The 17494-nt window shown below is 50.2% G+C and overlaps 1 protein-coding gene across 3 annotated transcripts; it reads right to left on the reverse strand.

Annotated features, from left to right (window-relative positions):
* Positions 1-831: 831 nt before the first annotated feature.
* Positions 832-15383, reverse strand: KIFC1 (kinesin family member C1). 3 transcript variants are annotated; one of them, XM_067753354.1, is made up of 11 exons: positions 15208-15383; positions 8905-9042; positions 8652-8745; positions 8078-8131; positions 7915-7965; positions 7306-7706; positions 5851-6630; positions 4759-5049; positions 4584-4657; positions 4381-4456; positions 832-937 (listed from the first exon to the last, which is right to left on the reverse strand). In XM_067753354.1, exons 1-11 carry the CDS (start codon positions 15217-15219, stop codon positions 893-895), a joined length of 2016 nt encoding a protein of 671 aa, XP_067609455.1. In that variant the 5' UTR covers positions 15220-15383; the 3' UTR covers positions 832-892. The 3 variants fall into 3 exon arrangements, with proteins under 3 accessions (XP_067609455.1, XP_067609454.1, XP_067609456.1); XM_067753353.1 differs by having other exon boundaries at positions 8905-9045; XM_067753355.1 differs by lacking the exon at positions 832-937 and adding an exon at positions 944-3281 and having other exon boundaries at positions 8905-9045.
* Between the last annotated feature and the right edge of the window lie 2111 nt (positions 15384-17494).

Consider the following 17494-nt stretch of genomic DNA (forward strand, 5'->3'; position numbering starts at 1 on the left):
TCACGACCCCGCCCTCCACCCACCCTCTCACTGCCCCCGCCACGCCCTCCTCCCTCGAGTGCCCCGCCCTCCCCCGCCTTTGCCCCGGCCCCGCCCTCGCTGTGCCTAGCTGCCCCCCCGCCCACCGTCGCCGTGCTTCTGCGCACGCGTGACCCCTCCCGCGCGCGCGGCACCTGGGAGGACCCAGCCCCTCCTTTACGGGGCGGTGGCCCTCGGCAGTTGGCGCGAGGGAGTCGGGGCTTGCGTCCCGCCCCGCACTTCTAAGGCGGGTCCACGGACCGGGAGGGCTAGTACCGAGGCGGTGACGCCGCCGAGAGCCAGCCAATGGGCAGCGGGCGGGGCCAGCCCCAGCGGTTCGAACGGGAAGGCAGGGAAAGAGCGGGAGGAAAGAGCCAGCAGTTTGTGGGAGGGAGCGCCAGCCGCGCCCCTGGGCTCGGGTTCCTACCTTCCCACACTCGCCAGAGGAGTTCCTGCCCCGGGCTGGGGTGGCCTGTGGCAAAGGGGAAACAGAACTAGTGACTGTGGACACCTAGTGCCCACCTAGTGGGCAACTCCTAGACGCGGACGACGGGGGCAGGGTATGGGAGCTAGAGGCCACCCGACTCCGGGGATGGTCTGTTAGGGAGAAAAGCCGAAGCCCCTAACCCCGTGAAACACACACAAATGCTTGGCAGAATGGAAGATCCACAGTTCCCATCTTTACAGGCATGAAAAATATCTCCCTTATTGGGCAACAGCTAATAAAACCTTTATTTAAAAAAAAAACACAAAAACCCTCTTCTTTATTTGATAGGCCCAGGTATCACAGTGCCCCCCCCAATAAAGCACCCCCCACCGCCCCCCCTTCCCCGTCGGTCTCACACACACACACACACACAATCTAGATCCGTCTTCATTTCCTATTGGCCTGGGCAGTACCAATAACACACTGGTTCACCTGCGGGCAGGGGGTTTAGACAAACAAAATAAAAAACGTTTTCAGAGTAACCAAAAGAACAGTTTTCTCCAAATCACCTCCCAACCCCCAATATTAGGGCTGCCCTCAGAGAATCCTAAAATAAGGGCTCTGAAAGGAAGTTCAGGCTGGTCTCAGTTCTCCCATGCCCACTAGGTATTCTAGGTCTGGAAGAGAAGGAAAGGCCTGAGAAGGAACAAAAGCCCCACAAAGGAGCAGGGAGAGGAGCTTCTGTTTCTAGCAGTACCTCGGACTAGACACCCCCAAAACCCTCCCAACACTAATGCTTAATAAGCTAGATAAAACAAGAAGGACACAAATTTAGGAACCAAGGCTATTTGGAAAATTAATGATTCCAAGCCTAGGGGAGGAAATGTACAAGATGGATCTGGAGTAAAGACTACTGGGGACCTATCTAAAGGACACAGGAGCCAAGCTGGAGCTTCTACTGGCCAAAGATGGGCGATTTGAGCATCAGAATGAATAATGACCGCAAAGGATATATACCAAAAGTACAAGTAAGTATCTGTAAGATGTTACCTCCTGGATAAAAACTCAGTGTTCACTTTTGAAAGTTGCCAGGATACCAACTTATAATACTGAAAATTGATAAAGAATCTAGCATTTATCCCATCTTACCTATATAGACTGAATTTCAGAATAACCAAATAGATGGCAAAGGGGAGTTATTTATAGAAGAATTGTGATTAATAAATGTAGAACTGAGAAAATTAGAAAATCACCATTTAAAAAAAATCACCATTTAAAAACTTCCTAATAATAGATCTAGATAGCATTACTGATAAAATCACTAGGGGAAAAAGCTGATAGGGAGTTTTTAAATGGATAGATCAGGCTGACAATACCCTAATCCAATGATCAATTTTTTTTTTTTTTTTTTTTTTGCGTTACACGGGCCTCTCACTGTTGTGGCCTCTCCCGCTGCAGAGCACAGGCTCCGGAGGCGCAGGCTCAGCGGCCATGGCTCACGGGCCCAGCCGCTCCGCGGCATGTTGGATCCTCCCGGACCGGGGCACGAACCCACGTCCCCTGCATCGGCAGGCGGACTCTCAACCACTGTGCCACCAGGGAAGCCCCCAATGATCAATTTTTATATCATTAAAAGTGGAACAATTAGGGGGAGGGGGAAAAAAAGTGGAACAACTAGATACTAGGTGCCTCCTGATATGATGCAATAGAAAGTGTATCACACCATCGAAGTTTTTTTCCCCAAGAAATTTAAACCTGATTCAAATCAAGCCTCTAAATCTACAAAAATTGTGAAGGAAAGAGGAAGCAACCAGCCAAAATCTAGAATGTGGTATATTCTATAGGACAAGTGACCCTACTTCTTCAACAAATAAATGCTATAAAAGGGGATGAGATTATTATAGATTAAAAGAAACTCGGACTTCCTTGGTGGCGCAGTGGTTAAGAATCCGCCTACCAACGCAGGGCACACGGGTTCAAGCCCTACTCCCCGGGAAGATCCCATGTGCTGTGGAGCAACTAAGCCCATGTGCCACAACTACTGAAGTCCGCACACCTAGGTCCCATGCTCCGCAACAAGAGAAGCCACCACAGTGAGAAGCCCACACACCAGAATGAAGAGTAGCCCCGGCTCGCCACAGCTAGAGAAAGCCTGCACACAGCAACGAAGACCCAATGCAGCCATAAATAAATAAATAAAAATTTAAAAAGAAACTCGAGACAATTTCAACCATATGAAATGGGCGGCCCTTGCTTTGATCCTGAACAGAGCAAACCTAATGTATAAAAAGCATTTCTGAGACAATAGGGAAATTCAACATCTACTGGGTATTAGAGGATATTAAAGAGTTCATGTTGTTGGGTGTTAATGATGTTGCTAGAACTTTACTTGGGGACTTCCCTGGTGGCGCAGAGATTAAGAAAATGCCTGCCAACGCAGGGGACACGGGTTTGAGGCCTGGTCCGGGCAGATCCCACTTGCCGCAAAGCAACTAAGCCCCTGCACCACAACTACTGAAGCCTGTGTGCCTAGAGCCTGCGAGCCACAACTACTGAAGCCCGTGCGCCTAGAGCCCATGCTCCCACAACGAGAAGCCGCCGCAATAAGAAACCTGAGCAGCCCCCGCTCGCCGCAACCAGAAAAAGCCCACGTGCAGCAATGAAGACCCAAAGCAGCCAAAAATAAATAAACTAAAAAAAAAAAAAAAAAGAACTTTACCTGAACTTGCAAGATTGCAAGGGAAATCCTGATTAAAGTAGACCAGGGCAGGGTGCTAAGGTGGCTGACTACTACCATGGCAGCAAGAGTACAGAAGGGCACACAAGATCAGAGACCCTGAATAAAGCCAGAACACATCGTAGGACTATACCCTCTGGAAAACAAGTAACCAGAGGGAAAAATTGCCCTCTGGAGGCAGACAGTAAAGAAACATCCTGATTTAACTCTAGTAGAGGGAGCTTAAATCTCCTAGAGAATTCATGGCCATGGACACAGCTGATCTTCGTGGGGATTGGAGCCTGAATTCACACTATTTGGAACAGTCTGAAAAACCTGTACGTCTTTGATCCAGTAATTCCATTTCAAGGAATCTCTCCCTAGATAGTTAGATGTAACTAAACAAATATAAAATGATAATGTACAAGGTTAGCCAACATGGCTTTGTATGTAATAGTAAAAGGGTGGAAATAATCCAAGTGTCCAGTAGAGGGAACTGGTGGATAAACTTTGGTGCACCTACACAGTGGAGTCCTAGGCAGATGTAAAAATAATGGGGGCGCTCCCCGGGGCTCCCCTGGTGGCGCAGTGGTTGAGAGTCCGCCTGCCATTGCAGGGGGCGCAGGTTCGTGCCCCGGACTGGGAGGATCCCACGTGCCGTGGAGCGGCTGGGCCCGTGAGCCATGGCTGCTGGGCCTGCGCGTCCAGAGCCTGTGCTCCACAGCAGGAAAGGCCACAGCAGTGAGAGGCCCGCGTACCACAAAAAAAAAAAAAAAAAAAAGCACGGGACAACATAATATATGAGAGGGGGAGAAGAGACGTCTTATATAAGGAGGGAAATCCCATGCATGTTGCTTGTATTTGCAAAAAGAAACATTGGAAGGATAAGTAAAATGATAAATGATGAAAATGATTACTAGGGCAAGTGGAGAGAATGGGGACGGGGCAGTGGTTAAATCTCACTTGTTGTATATAGCTTTCTATTGATATAGTTTTGACCTTTCAACTACCTATTTTTAAAAACTTAATTAAAAACCCCCAAACGTCAATAGTTAAAAAAAAAAAAAAGGATCCAGGTAGGTAGTGCCCCAGATGCCTGGCAAATGTACATCCATTCTGGATGAACCATGCCCCCTGGCCTGAAGGACAGTAGGGTAGGGGTGGAGAAGGCTATAATCCCCAGGAGGTCTGACAGGGATGGGACTGGTAGTGACCGCACCTTGGAGGCAAAACGTAGGGAGTTGAGGGACTCGGAGACATTCTCTTCTAGGGGAGAAATGTTCACAAACATGAGCCTGTGGAGAGAGAGGGGGCCAAGCCCCAGCATCAGTGGCTGGGCAGAGCCTGGACCAGGTCTTCACGGTGTTGCCTCCCCAACCCTGACCCCAATGTTGTGGTTCCCAGCCCACCCCTTCCCCTCACATCTTAGCGCTGCCGCCCAGAGAGTTCTGCAGCAGGTAGGTCAGCTTGCTGTTCCGGTAAGGCACGTGGGACTCCTAGAGGGTTGGGGGGGACAGGTGGTTAGGACAGGGCTGGGTTCAGCATGGTCAGCCCCAACCTCTCCCTGGGGTCCGCCTGCCCCCACCCCCATTACTACCTTGTTGCTCAAGGCCATGATGACCAGCCCCAGCGTGGACAGGCTGCTGTTAATGGCCTGCGTTTCCCGAAGGCGTTCCCGCTCTCCAGGACCGAGGGCCAAGCCGGGGTCTAGCCGCTCACTCCCAGCCAGGTCCACAAGGCTGAGGGGGGCCGCACACTGCAGGCCTCGGCCAGCATGCTCCCCAGAGATCTGCAGCTGGAACACACTGTGACTTCGTGACGATCGCTCATTCTGGGCTGTGCGGGCCACAGCCCGGTTCTGGCGGGCCAGATGGAGCAGGGCCTCCACCTGGGGATGGACAGCAGCAAGAGGCAAAGGCAGGTAGAAGTCAGTACATAGCTAGGTCAGGTAAGGCGATGAGTAAGACTCAGCACCTGCCCTCCTGATGCTTTCTTTCTAGCCAGCAAAAGAATAAGTAAAATACACAGTGTGTCTGAGAGTACTAAGGAGTAAAATAAAACAGAAAAGTAGTGCGTGAGGGTGAGGGTTGCAATTTTAGAAAGGATGGCCAGCGGGAATTCCCTGGTGGTCTAGTGCTTAGGACTCTGTGCTTTCACTGCCGGGGTCCGGGTTCAATCCCTGGTTGGGGAACTAAGATCTCACAAGCTGTGCAGTGCGGCCAAGTTAGGGAAAAAAAAAAAAAAGAATGGTCAGGGATGGCCTCAATGCCTTAAAATCTTAAGCGAGGGAGCAAGCTCTTCCAGGAGAGGAGCAGGAATGTTCAGGCAAAGGAGACAGCACGTGCAAAGGCCCTGATCTGAGGGTGTGACGAGCAGGCTGAGGAACAGGCGGGAGGCCAGCATGGATGTCATGAACTGAGCAAGAAGAGTGGGCAGAGGTGAGACCTGAGATTGACGGGCAGGGCCCAGTGGCACCCGCTTCAGCAGGCCCATCACTTCTCTCCACTCCTTGGTTCCACAAAGCCGGATGCACCTCATAGCCCACCAGCCAAAACTGAATATGCAACCTACCCCTCACCACTCACCCTTCCTCATCCTCAGCGTTCTCCTCCCCCTGCTCATCCACCTCCATCCTTGTCACCCTGCCCATGCCTCCCCAGTGTCCAGGCTAGTGGCCCTCAGCACTTACCTCTCTCTCACAGGAGACAGGAACATATCGGGCGTTGGTGACAGTAAGCTCCTCGCTCCCCGGCCCTGCCCGGCGAATCTCACACTCACCCCCATGGCCCTTCCGGGTCCCAGTGGCCAGCAGGTCTCGGACAGTCTCGTTGTAGATCTCTACGTAACTTGCCACAAAGCTGTAGGTCCAGCCCTGGCCACTTAGCTCCTGGGCCACAGAAAAGAGGTGCCGCAGGGCCCGAGGGATCAGCCCCTCCACCTGGGGGTCTCCCCCAGGCCCACCCTCCATGGTGAAGGTCTTGCCACTGCCTGTCTGGCCGTAGGCAAAGATGCATACTGGGTAGCCATCCAGGGCTGACTGGACAAGCATGGAAATCTCTTCAAACACTTCGTCCTGTCCACTCCCTGGTGGGAATACCCGGTCAAAGGAGAAGTCATGGCGGGTGGGGGCAGCTGGCGCCCCACTCAGGGTCCCACGCCGCTCGTCAGACCGGGAAAGGCTGAGTCGGGTTGGAGGGTCGGAGGGCCCGCTGGGGCCGGAGGGAAATAGCAGAAAGCCAGGGGGTGGGGTGGACTCCCCTGGAAGGACGGGGCGGACCCGGCAGAAGACACGGACATTGCCTTTGAGTTCCTGCAGCTGGTTGTGTAGCCGCCGGCGCTCCATCTCAAGCCCATGGAGACGTTCTTCCCGGTTAGCCAGTAAGTCCGCCTGGGCTGCAGCCTCCTGGCGCAGGGATGCCACCTCTGCTTGGCTGCCCGACAGAGCAGCTTCTGATGCCTGTAGCCTCCTCTGTCCAGAACAGAGCAGACACAGAGGGTGAGATGCAACCAAGAACAAGAACAAGTCATGATGGGATGTGGGGGTGGGAGGTGGGCTGGGCCCTGCCCCCAAGGACTTCACAGACTGGTAAAGAAAGAGATAAGGAAATAGGAATCATAGTACTAGAATGGGGAGTGCTATGGGAGCATCCAGAAGGGGCACAAGGAGAATGATATCTAGGCTGACACTCAAAAAGTATGGGAGTGGACCAAGGGAAGGATGGAGTGCAGAAAGAATATTCCACAAAGAGGGACGTGTATATGCAAAATGCCCTGAATTGAGAATCGAGTCATTTGAGAGACTACAAGTAATGCAATCTAGTTGGTGCTCGCCAAGGAGTCAAATGGATGAGAAGGAGAGAGAATGCGTGGGAATTTTTATCAGGAAAACAGAGAAAGAAGAAAGGGGGCAGAGAAGTAGAGGCGATACAGACCCGAGGAAGATACGGAAACAGAGTCAGGATAGGGTGAAGTGGGGCAGAAAGCAAGACAGAGTCAGGAGTGGGCGGGGGTGGGGGCGATGGGGGAGCAGGGTAGGGGACGGAGGTGTACTGCCAGAGAGAGGTGGTCAGGGATTCAAAGCCCAAAGTGACTTCCGGGCAACCTAGAAAGAAGGGTCAGCATTTGGCGAGAAGCTGGCCCTTACCTCCTGCTCCTCCAGCTGGGCAGCCAGCCCCCTCCGCTCCTCTTGCAGTTCCAGCTGTTCTTTCTGGAGCTCTTGCACTAAGCCCTCCTGCGTGCCCAGCCGCTCTTCCAGCTCTAGGACCAGAGTGCTCAGGTTCCCCAGCTCCTGTTGGCCCTGCTCAGCCTGGGCCCGCACCCTGGCCAACTCCTCTTCCAGTGTCCTGCGCTCTGTCCCCAGGGCCGTGGCCTGTTGCTGGGCCTCCCTGAGCTGGTTCCGCAGCTCTTGGTTCTCCTGGTCCAACATCTGGGTCCTCTCACGGCAGCATTTCAGCTCTGCGTTTAGGTCACATAACTGACCCTTTAAGTCCCAGGCTGGACGTTTGCTGGGTTTCTTCCTTCCCACCACAGGAGGAGCAGCTGTTGCTAAGATGGGCACAGAAAAGACAAAGGTCAGGGAACTCTTGGCTCTGTCTCGCTCTCTCCTCCCTCCTAGCCTTTAGCGCCTCCACACCTGACCCTCCATCTCCTTCTTCTTCAGACAAGGAAGAGACCAAAAGGATTTTTCTAGGTACTCACCACCTCCTCTTCCCTATCCCAGCCTCTCACCCAAGGATTATATTTGGTCACCTACTGCCAGGCTTCTGGGCAGGAACAGCAGGGCCTGGCTTCTGATTCTTCAGCACTAGAGAATTGGGGAGGTGACATAAGGAATTATAGCATCAGGGTCCCTCCACCTCCATCCTTCTCCCTTTACCCCCAATCCCTTCTCAGCCCCAGGTCTTAAGCACTGTTACCTGTGGCGATAGCTGTGGAACATGGGGGTCCTGTCTTCCTGGGAACTTTCGGCACTGTCGGGAAATTGGACAGAAGAAAAGCAGAGTCATGATTCTCAGGGTGGCATGTACTCTGACTGGGCCGAAGGCAGAGGAGCTGCTTTTTCAGAGGATTAGAAGAAATAAGATAACTTCCTTCTTCCCTTAAATCTGACCAACTCCTAGAGATATCCTTCCCAGGACCAACAAGCCAAGAAACAAGTTGGACCAAGACAAGCAAAAAGAGCAAGGGGGCAGAACCAGGTGTATGTAAAGTACGCTAGCATGTGTGTAAAACATGTTGGGGAACATGCCCATATTTGCTTGCAAACCCACAGAACATCCCTGGAAGGACTCACAGTTGCCCCTGGTTGGGGGACTGGGTGCCTGGGGAACATGGGCAGGAGGGAGATTTTTCACTGTATAACAACTTTCGTGCCTTCGGAATTTTGAAACAAGTAAAACATATTACCTATTCAAAATAAGCTAAGATTGAAAGAAAAGAAAAAGAAAGAAGTGAGTTGAAGAGAACTGGACTTTGTGCCCTGGAGCCCACCTGCGGTCTGGCATTGTGTCTGTGGCACAGTGGTGAGGGCCGTTGCTCTGGGGCGGGACGTGGCCACTTTGGTGCCCAGGCCTCGTGTCCTTTTCTGGGGAAAGACAAGGATGGGGGGTGGAGTCCATGATTACCCTCTGATGGTTTTATACACACACACACACACACACACACACACACACACACAGACACACACACACACACAGACACACACACACACACACACGTACATGGATTTCCAAACCCAGCTCACCTTCTCAGGCTCCAAGTCCTCCTCCATCTGGTCGGGACCCCTCTTCAGCCTGCTTCCCGGGAGGGGGAGCCGGGAAGGGGCCTTGGCCAGGGCTCTCTTCAGCTCTATGTTCCCCTTCACTTCCAACAAGGGGGACCTCTGCTGGGAAGAGAGAGACCCTTCAGACAATACCCTGTGGCCCAAATGTCCCAAGAACTCCCGTTTATGGTCCCCCAGCCTAATTCTCATCACCACCAACAAGCATTATATAAGTACCCCTTGTGCCACAAACTGCAGCTCACAGATGATGTGCCGTCTAAAAACCATGGAGAGAGGTGGGACGTAACACAAACCCTAAGGGAATAGCTGGACAGATGCCGAATTTCAGCTAAGTTTAAGGGCAGTACTTAAAAAAGCAGGGAAAAGGAACACTCCTTTCGGAAGGCAAAACCTTAAGCTTGCACATGGTACAGCTGAGAAACCACTACGCCCTTTTAGGGAAAGCTGAGATTATAAACAAGGGAGAGAGTTGGGAGAATAAGTTTGAAGACTGGGTAGGAGGAGCAGGTAACATTTATTGGGAACTGTTTCAAATGCTTTATCTGTATCAACTGACTTAAACCTCCCAGCCCACTGAGGAGGAGCTATTATTAGCCTCATTTTGCAGATGAGGGAAGGAAGGCTGAGAGGTAAACTAGCTGGTCTAAAGTCATCAGTGAATAAAAAGCAAAGCCAGGGTTAGAATCTAGACAGTCTGGTTCTGGAGGCCATGTTTGTAACCACTTGATCACACTGTCTCATAGGGCATTGATGCTAAGCTAAGGAGTTTAGGCTTTAGCCCTGCATATATGGAGAGCCAGATACAGTTTCTGATCAGACATGTGAAAAACATACAAAAGAGCCTATTATAAATAATAATAGGGACTTCCCTGGTGGCACACCGGTTAAGAATCCATCTGCCAATGCAGGGGACACGGGTTCGAGCCCTGGTCCAGGAAGACCCCACATGCAGCGGAACAACTAAGTCCATGAGCCACAACTACTGAGCCTGTGCTCTAGAGCCCACGAGTCACAACTACTGAAGCCTGCGCACCTAGAGACTGTGCTCTGCAACAAGAGAAACCACCGCAATGAGAAGCCCGCGCACAGCAACAAAGAGTAGCCCCCGGTCACTACAACTAGAGAAAGCCCATGTGCTGCAAAGAAGACCCAATGCAGCCAAAAATAAACAAACAAACAAACAAATAAATAAATAATAATGAGGTGTAAGTAGGCTGACTTGCATGAGGAAGACGAGGAAGCAGGGGCATGACCAGTCTGGAGACCACCGAAGTACAGGTATGAGGTAGGGGCGTGGGAAAGAAAGATCCTCTCCTCTAAGCAGCCCAGTTCAGTACCTGGGGATCATGCCCACCCTATGGTTACTCCTACGTAGGATGACCAACTATTCTGGTTTGCCAAGAACTGAGAGGTTTCTTGGGACACAGCATTTCAGTGCTAAAACCAGGTAATTCCTATGCAAACCAGGACAAGTGGTCACCCTACTCCTATCCCACCATCAGGAAAGTACCATGTATAGATCAACTTCTGATTTTCACTATAGGTAACTATTAATTCCAAGGCCAATCTCTCTCTGCCCTTCAGTTTACTTCATTCATTCAATATTTACAAAGTGCCTATTACATGCCAGGAAATGATCTGGATTCTGGAGTAACAGACGTGGTCCCTGCCCTCAAGATTGTGACAGGACAGTAGGCAAGCGAAGCATTTAAAGAGATGATTAAATCTTTACCAAGTGCTATCATAAAAGGATCCCAAAGGAGGGGGTGGGCATCCAGTTTAGATGGGGAGAGTGTCAGACACAATTCTACAAAGTATCTTCAGGCCAAGCCTTGAAGATGAGGAAGAGTTGGCTTGATGGGCTTGGGCCAAGGAGGAGCATTCCAAGCAGAAAGCAAGGAGAGGGACTTGTAAGGAATGACAAATCATTCTATTCAAGTGAACACAGGGATGTACATAGAAAGTGAGGAGAGGAAAAGAGAGGTAGAAGGGAAAGATCGTGGTATGCCGTGATAAGGAATCCGGGGTCTACTGAAGACAAGAGGGACACTGATGATTTTTAAACATGAGAATAGTATGACTCGATCTTTACTGAAAAAGTGAACTGTGCGCAATGCAAAGAATGAACGGAAATAGAAGATGAGGGTTATCACAGCAGAGGGATGGCGTCATTCCTTCATTCATCCATTCAACAAGGATTTGTTGCACTAGATTTGTTGAATGACTGCTCTTCTAGGCTCTGGTGTGAGAGTAATGAATGTAAAGTCCCTGCCTGCCCAGAGCTTACTTTCTAGGGCAGCCTTTCCAAACTGGGGTACAAGAGAATTAAGCTCTACAGAAAATGATGTGTTTTCTCAATTCTCCCAAGAATATAAAAAACAGCTCTTACCATTCTAGGTGCCTCAGAGAGAAGTTAATGCATTAGACACAAAGGGTGCCTTAGGGCATTAGATCTTAATTCTCATGGAACTCAGTTGAGAGGGGATGTTCTAAGAGTTTGATGGCTAAGCAGAGCTGGCGTGGGGGTGGGGGGGAGTAGCTAGAGGTCAGGCAGTGAAGGAGATGGAGTCCAGGCTGACTCCAAGAAGCCTGCCCTGGTTCCCAAGATCACAGAAGGAAAATCTGGGTTTGTTTGTTTTTTAATTAAACTTCTCATTTTAAAACCACTGTAGATTCACATGCAGTTGTAAGAAATAACATGGAGAGATCTGAGAGTGCCTGAAGGGCTAATTTTTAAGAGATGCTAAGTTCAACTTTGGGAAAGTGAGGTTAAGGATGTTCACAGAACATCACTAAAGAGAAAACTCTGAAACAATTTGATATCCTGGTTTTTAAATTATTGGTTTATTGTCTTTCCTAACATTAGACTGTGAGCATCACAAAAACATGCCTGTTTTGTTCACAACTATAGAACCAGAGTGCCCAGTACAATGTCTGCTACATGGTAGGACTCAATACTTTTTTTTTTTTAATTTTTGGCAGCGTCGAACAGTCTGTGGGATCTTAGTTCCCCGACCAGGGATCAAACCTGCACCCCTGGCAATGAAAGCACGGAGTCCTAACCATCGGACTGCCAGGGAATTCCCTCAATACATTTTTCAAGGAATGAAATTAGATGTCCACCAGCAGGGAAATGCTCAAATAAACTGCAATGCATCCAAACCATTGGCTCCTATACAAATAAAAAGGGAAAAAAAAGGAGGTGGTGTTCTCTTTTCCTGCCACCTGCAGAAAATGTGCACAAAGAATGCTGATTTTAATTCACTTTAATCAAATGTAGTATGAAAACTAAATTTTTCTTTTAAGTATTTCAAGGTCAAACACTGAATTTTTTTAATTACCTGTGCCTTCGTTCTCCCTACACTATGATAGTGGATCAACTAAAGGCCTACCTCCCAGGAATTTGTGTGGGTTCAGAAAATGTGTTCAAAGGTTTGTTTATACAGGACAACTCCTAAGAGTACAGTATTTATTTTTCTCCCATCTATAAAGCTAGACAAGATGACTCCCAACTTTCCACAATAAGCATATGCACTTAACCTTCTATAAAAACAGATTTTCATGGAACCCCTCCTATACCCACTTCCCAGGATCAGAGATGGATACCCTGCTGCTAAGGAATCTCCTGCACGTGAGCATCTGCTCCCACCCTCACCCACACAGGAATAGTGCTCCAGCAAGCCTTCCTTCTCTCCTCTGCACCATCATTTTCACTCTCTCCTGGATCATTCCAATCAGTATATAATACATGTTATTATTACTTCCAACCAAAAAGAGTTTTTCTCTCCTAACCCTGTCCCAGTCAGGCTTTCACTCCCACCATTCCACCAAAACTGCCCTCAAGGTCACAAGTCTGCTTGTGTTGCTAAACCAATTCTTCATCTTTTTGTTTCTTGACCCATCAGCTGCGTGTAATACAACTGATCACTCTCTCTTCCTTAATACACTCGCTTCATTTAGCTCCTGGGAGACCATCCTCTCCTGGTTTTCCTACCTCGCTGGTAGATCCTCTTCATATACCCAAACTTTAACAGTGGTCTTTCTATTCTCTATCTACACTCTAGGCCACTCCTATGGCTTTAAACACCATTCATATGCTGACAACTCCCAAACTATTGTCTCCAGCCCAGACTTTGAAATCTTAACCTCCTGACGTCTAACCCTCCTTCAACCTTGCTCTTGCAGCTTCCTCCATTTCAGTTGATATAAATCCATCTTTCAGCTGCTCAAGCAAATACACCCAAAGTCCTCTCATTCTCTTACGTACCACAAAGTCTAACATCAGCAAACGTGGCCAACTCTATCTTCCAAATAGATCCAGAATCGGACCACTTGTAACCACCTCCCCTGCTACTACCATGATCCAGGTTACCATCATCTGTCACCTGGATTATCACACTCTACTGGTTCTCAACTAGGGATGGTTCTCAACTAGGGATGACTTTACTCCCCAGGGGACGTTTGACAATGTCTGGAGACACTTTGTCATGATTAGGTGGAGGTTGCTACTGTCATCTAGTGGGTAGAAGCCAGGAATGCTGCTAAACAACAGACAACTTATAGGACAATCCCCCCCGCCCCCCATAAGAAGTCAATATGTGAAAGCTGAGAAAACCTGCCCCATTCCTAAAAGCTCTCCTTGTTTCTATCCTTTCTTCCTTACAGTCTAATCTCAATGCAGCTGCTAGAGTGGTCATCTTTTTTTTTTTTTTTTGCGGTACGCGCGCCTCTCACTGTGTGGCCTCTCCCATTGCGGAGCACAGGCTCCGGACGCGCAGGCTCAGCGGCCATGGCTCACAGGCCCAGCCGCGGCATGTGGGATCTTCCCGGACCGGGGCACGAACCTGTGTCCCCTGCATCGGCAGGCGGACTCTCAACGACTGCGCCACCAGGGAAGCCCCTAGAGTGGTCCTCTTAAATTGTAGGACAGATCTTGTCTCTCTTTGCTTAAAACCATCCAGTGATTCCCCATCTCACTCAGAGAAAAAAAATCAAAGTCTTCAAAACGGCCCCTGCGAGGAGCAATGCATTCAACAGCCCCCTCTGCTACCTGACATCCCTTCCCACAAACTTCCCCGTTGCTCATTCCATTTCGGGTTTGCTACACAACTCTAGTGGCTTTGCTCTAGCGGATTCCCTCTGCCTGGAATGATCTTAATAACTACTTGCCTGTTTCCCTCACCTCTTTCAAGTCTTTATTCAACTCTCACCTTCTTAACGGAGCTTACTAAGACAACCCAATTTAACAGTCTATCTTGTCAGCTGGCCTCCCCTCCCTCTCTTAATCTGCTCAAAATTTTCCTTTTCTCCATAGCCCTTATCACCTTCTTAACAGCATTATATAATTTACTTATCACATATTGCCTGTCTCCCATGGAATGGCAGCTCCATGATGACAGGGATCTCTGCTTGCTCACTGCCGCATCCCAAGCACATAATAGGTGCTCAGTAAATATGTGATGAATAACTATGAGAAGCCTTCTATTTTTTTTCACTGTCACATCACACTGCTCTGCTCTCTGGCTGGCAGGATACAAAGAGTATCTCTTCAAGTTGAAACCTGACTTTGGGTAAATCTGAATGTGAAATACTAGTAAACAGAGGATTCAGGCAGGAAGCCTTTGCTGGCACCAGAAGTCAACCCACTCTCACTGTCACAAACACACCTCTCTCCACTGGAGAGGGGAGGTTGCAGGTGGTTGTGAGGTGCAGCAGGGCACTGATGAGAGAAGAAATTAAGTTAACCAGTCCCACTGAGCAGAGATCTCTGCAAAACCTGGGGAAGGAGAGATAATGAGGAGTCCTTCAGTTCACAGTACTCCATTCCCCTTCTCCCCTTCCTACACCCCGAAGAGGCCGCAAAGAGGAGAGAGGACACGAAAGGACATCAGCAGGGATTTGGCCTCAGACACCACTTCCCTAGAGCTAGTGGTCATCTCAGAACACACACTGCAATAGTGAGTAGGAATGGACAGGTGGGAACGTGTTCAGACAAGCCTGAGAATTCGAAATGGGAAATCCTGGAAACATGAAAGTGAGCAAGGGCGTGGGGGACTCCCTGAAGCTGCGGGAAGGCAGGCAGACTCCCCCCACCTCCACTCCTGGGGCTGCTCCCTGCCTTCTCCACTCTCCACCCCTCATCCCTTTCCACTGTGCGGGGGCGCACGACCTTGGCCCTGCAGGCAGGCAGAACTGAGGCCGCCGGCACGTCAGCACAGCGGGGTGGGGCGACCAGCTGTCGTCCCCGCGCCGACCCCTACTCACCTGCGGCTCCATGTCCAGCTCCGTGCCACACACGGCAGGGAAGCGCAATGGAAGAGGACAGGGCGCCGGGGCTCCCGGGACCCGCGTTCTCTCGCGCGCTCGCGACACAGAACACGCACGTCCCGGACTCCGGCGCTGCCAGCCCGGCGCCACACCCGCCACTTTTGAATTTCAACGGCCGCCACCCTGCTCACCTCGCTCCGCACTCAGGGGCCAATCGTCGCCGCCGCCACAGCCGAGGGCCAATCGCAGCGTCGTCCACCTCCCGAGGCCACACCCCACTAGGCCACCGCCTTCCCGTTCCTGCTTCCCATGCCCTGGGAGACTGGCGGGTTAGTCACACTTCCGGCCTCACTATTTCTTTTCTCACCCCACCCCTCCTCCAGTGGGAGTCGCTCTGGACTTCCGCTCGGCTCCCGGCCGCCGCTCGCCGCGTCAGAAATTGCAGGGAACACGCCGCCCTAACGTAACTCGTGTAGGGGCGGGGACGCTGGAGGAAAGGAATCACGCGTGCGCAAACAGAACCCTTGCGGGGCGCGACCAGTGCTCCCTAGCGGCGGCAGTAGGAAGCGCACTCGTTAGCCCCGACTGGATCGATGTGTTTGCGGATGGTGCGCGACGTCTCCCAGATGCTTAGAACTGATCCCGGAAGTTGATGCTGGATCCCTTATGCGGATGTCAGAGTGGCTGAGGCTGCCCATTCCCCGGTCTCTTTGGCATTTATCACAAAACTTAATGACCTTGAGTACAGCTTGGCGCTCCATGGAAGCCCGACGGTGGGAATTCGAGGCCCAGGAGAGGAGGATTTTTCTCTCCAGTCAGCCTCCTCGCCTTACCTCCTACGTACCTGGGCGCTGCTACTGGTGCTAGAGAACTGGCTTGAGTCTTTCCGAGCCTAGAGCCCATGGAGGCCTTACTGCTTACGTTTATGGAATATTTTTTATGCTTTTCAGACTAACTGTACCCGTGCGTTATCCCTTTTAATGATCCCTCGATTCACTGGGCTCTTACTATGTGTCAAGTGCTTTGCATTTCTTATTTGCAAGCTAGGTGAAGGAGCCAGGTTCAGAAAGGTGAAGTTAACAAGTACAAAGTCACACTGCTGATTGGGAGTGGATCTAGATTCCACTAGTTTTGAAATACAAGCTATGGGCCTTCCCTGGCGGCCCAGTGGTTAGGACTCTGCGCTTCCACTGTAGGGGGAACGGGTTCGATTCCTAGTTGGGGAACAAAGATCCTACATGCTGCAAGGCGTGGCCAAACAAAACAAAACAAAACAAAAGACCCCACCAAGCTATATCGGTTATCTCACACTACTTCTAATAACCTTAGTAACAAAAACAACAACCTCTTACCTGTGAATAATTTGCAGAGTTGTTCTGCTACTCTTAGTTACCAAACATCCTGGAGGTAGGCAGGGCAGGGATTTTATTTATGAGACTGAAAGGCAGGAGACTTAAGGGATTTGTCTTGGTGCATAATTGGAGATTGACCGAGATTGGAACTCAAGCCACATATCTTCTAATCCAGTGCTTTGACTTGAATTCAAACGTGCTTGTGGTGGGGAGCAGACTGTGGGGAGACACAGCGTCTAAAAACCCTGCCATCATCCCCCAACCTTTGAAATCCTAGGAAAGTACACGGAGCAGGAGCTTGAAGAGTGAGTAGTGATGGAGGAAACTGGAAAAGACCAACCCTGGATGGGTGAAGAGAACTGAGAAGGGAAACAGAAGAAATGTATATCAAAAGACATTTATCTGGGGCTTCCCTGGTGGCGCAGCGGTTGAGAGTCCACTTGCCGATGCAGGGGACACGGATTTGTGCCCCGGTCCGGGAGGATTCCACATGCCACGGAGCGGCTGGGTCCGTGAGCCATGGAGCGGCTGGGTCCGTGAGCCATGGCCGCTGAGCCTGCGCGTCCGGAGCCTGTGCTCTGCAACGGGAGAGGCCGCAGCAGTGAGAGGCCCGCGTACTGCAAAAGAAAAAAAAAAAAAAAAGACATTTATCAAAGTTAAAAAACAGATGTTAAACTAGGAGAAATATGGACATTAAAGAGGAAAAAGTTTATTCATCTTAATCGATGCAGAAAAACTACTCAAAATATTCAACATCCATTGATATTGAAGAAAAATGAACATAACCTGTTAAAGGACATATTCAAAAATCCAACAGCACACATCACAATAATGGTGAAGTGTTGAAAGCCTTCCTCTTTTTATTTATTGCAGTGCGTGGGCTTTTCATTGCGGTGGCTTCTCTTGTCACGGAGCACAGGCTGTAGGTGCAC

This window comes from Pseudorca crassidens, chromosome 10, assembly GCF_039906515.1.
Source record: "Pseudorca crassidens isolate mPseCra1 chromosome 10, mPseCra1.hap1, whole genome shotgun sequence".
Taxonomy (NCBI): domain Eukaryota; kingdom Metazoa; phylum Chordata; class Mammalia; order Artiodactyla; family Delphinidae; genus Pseudorca; species Pseudorca crassidens.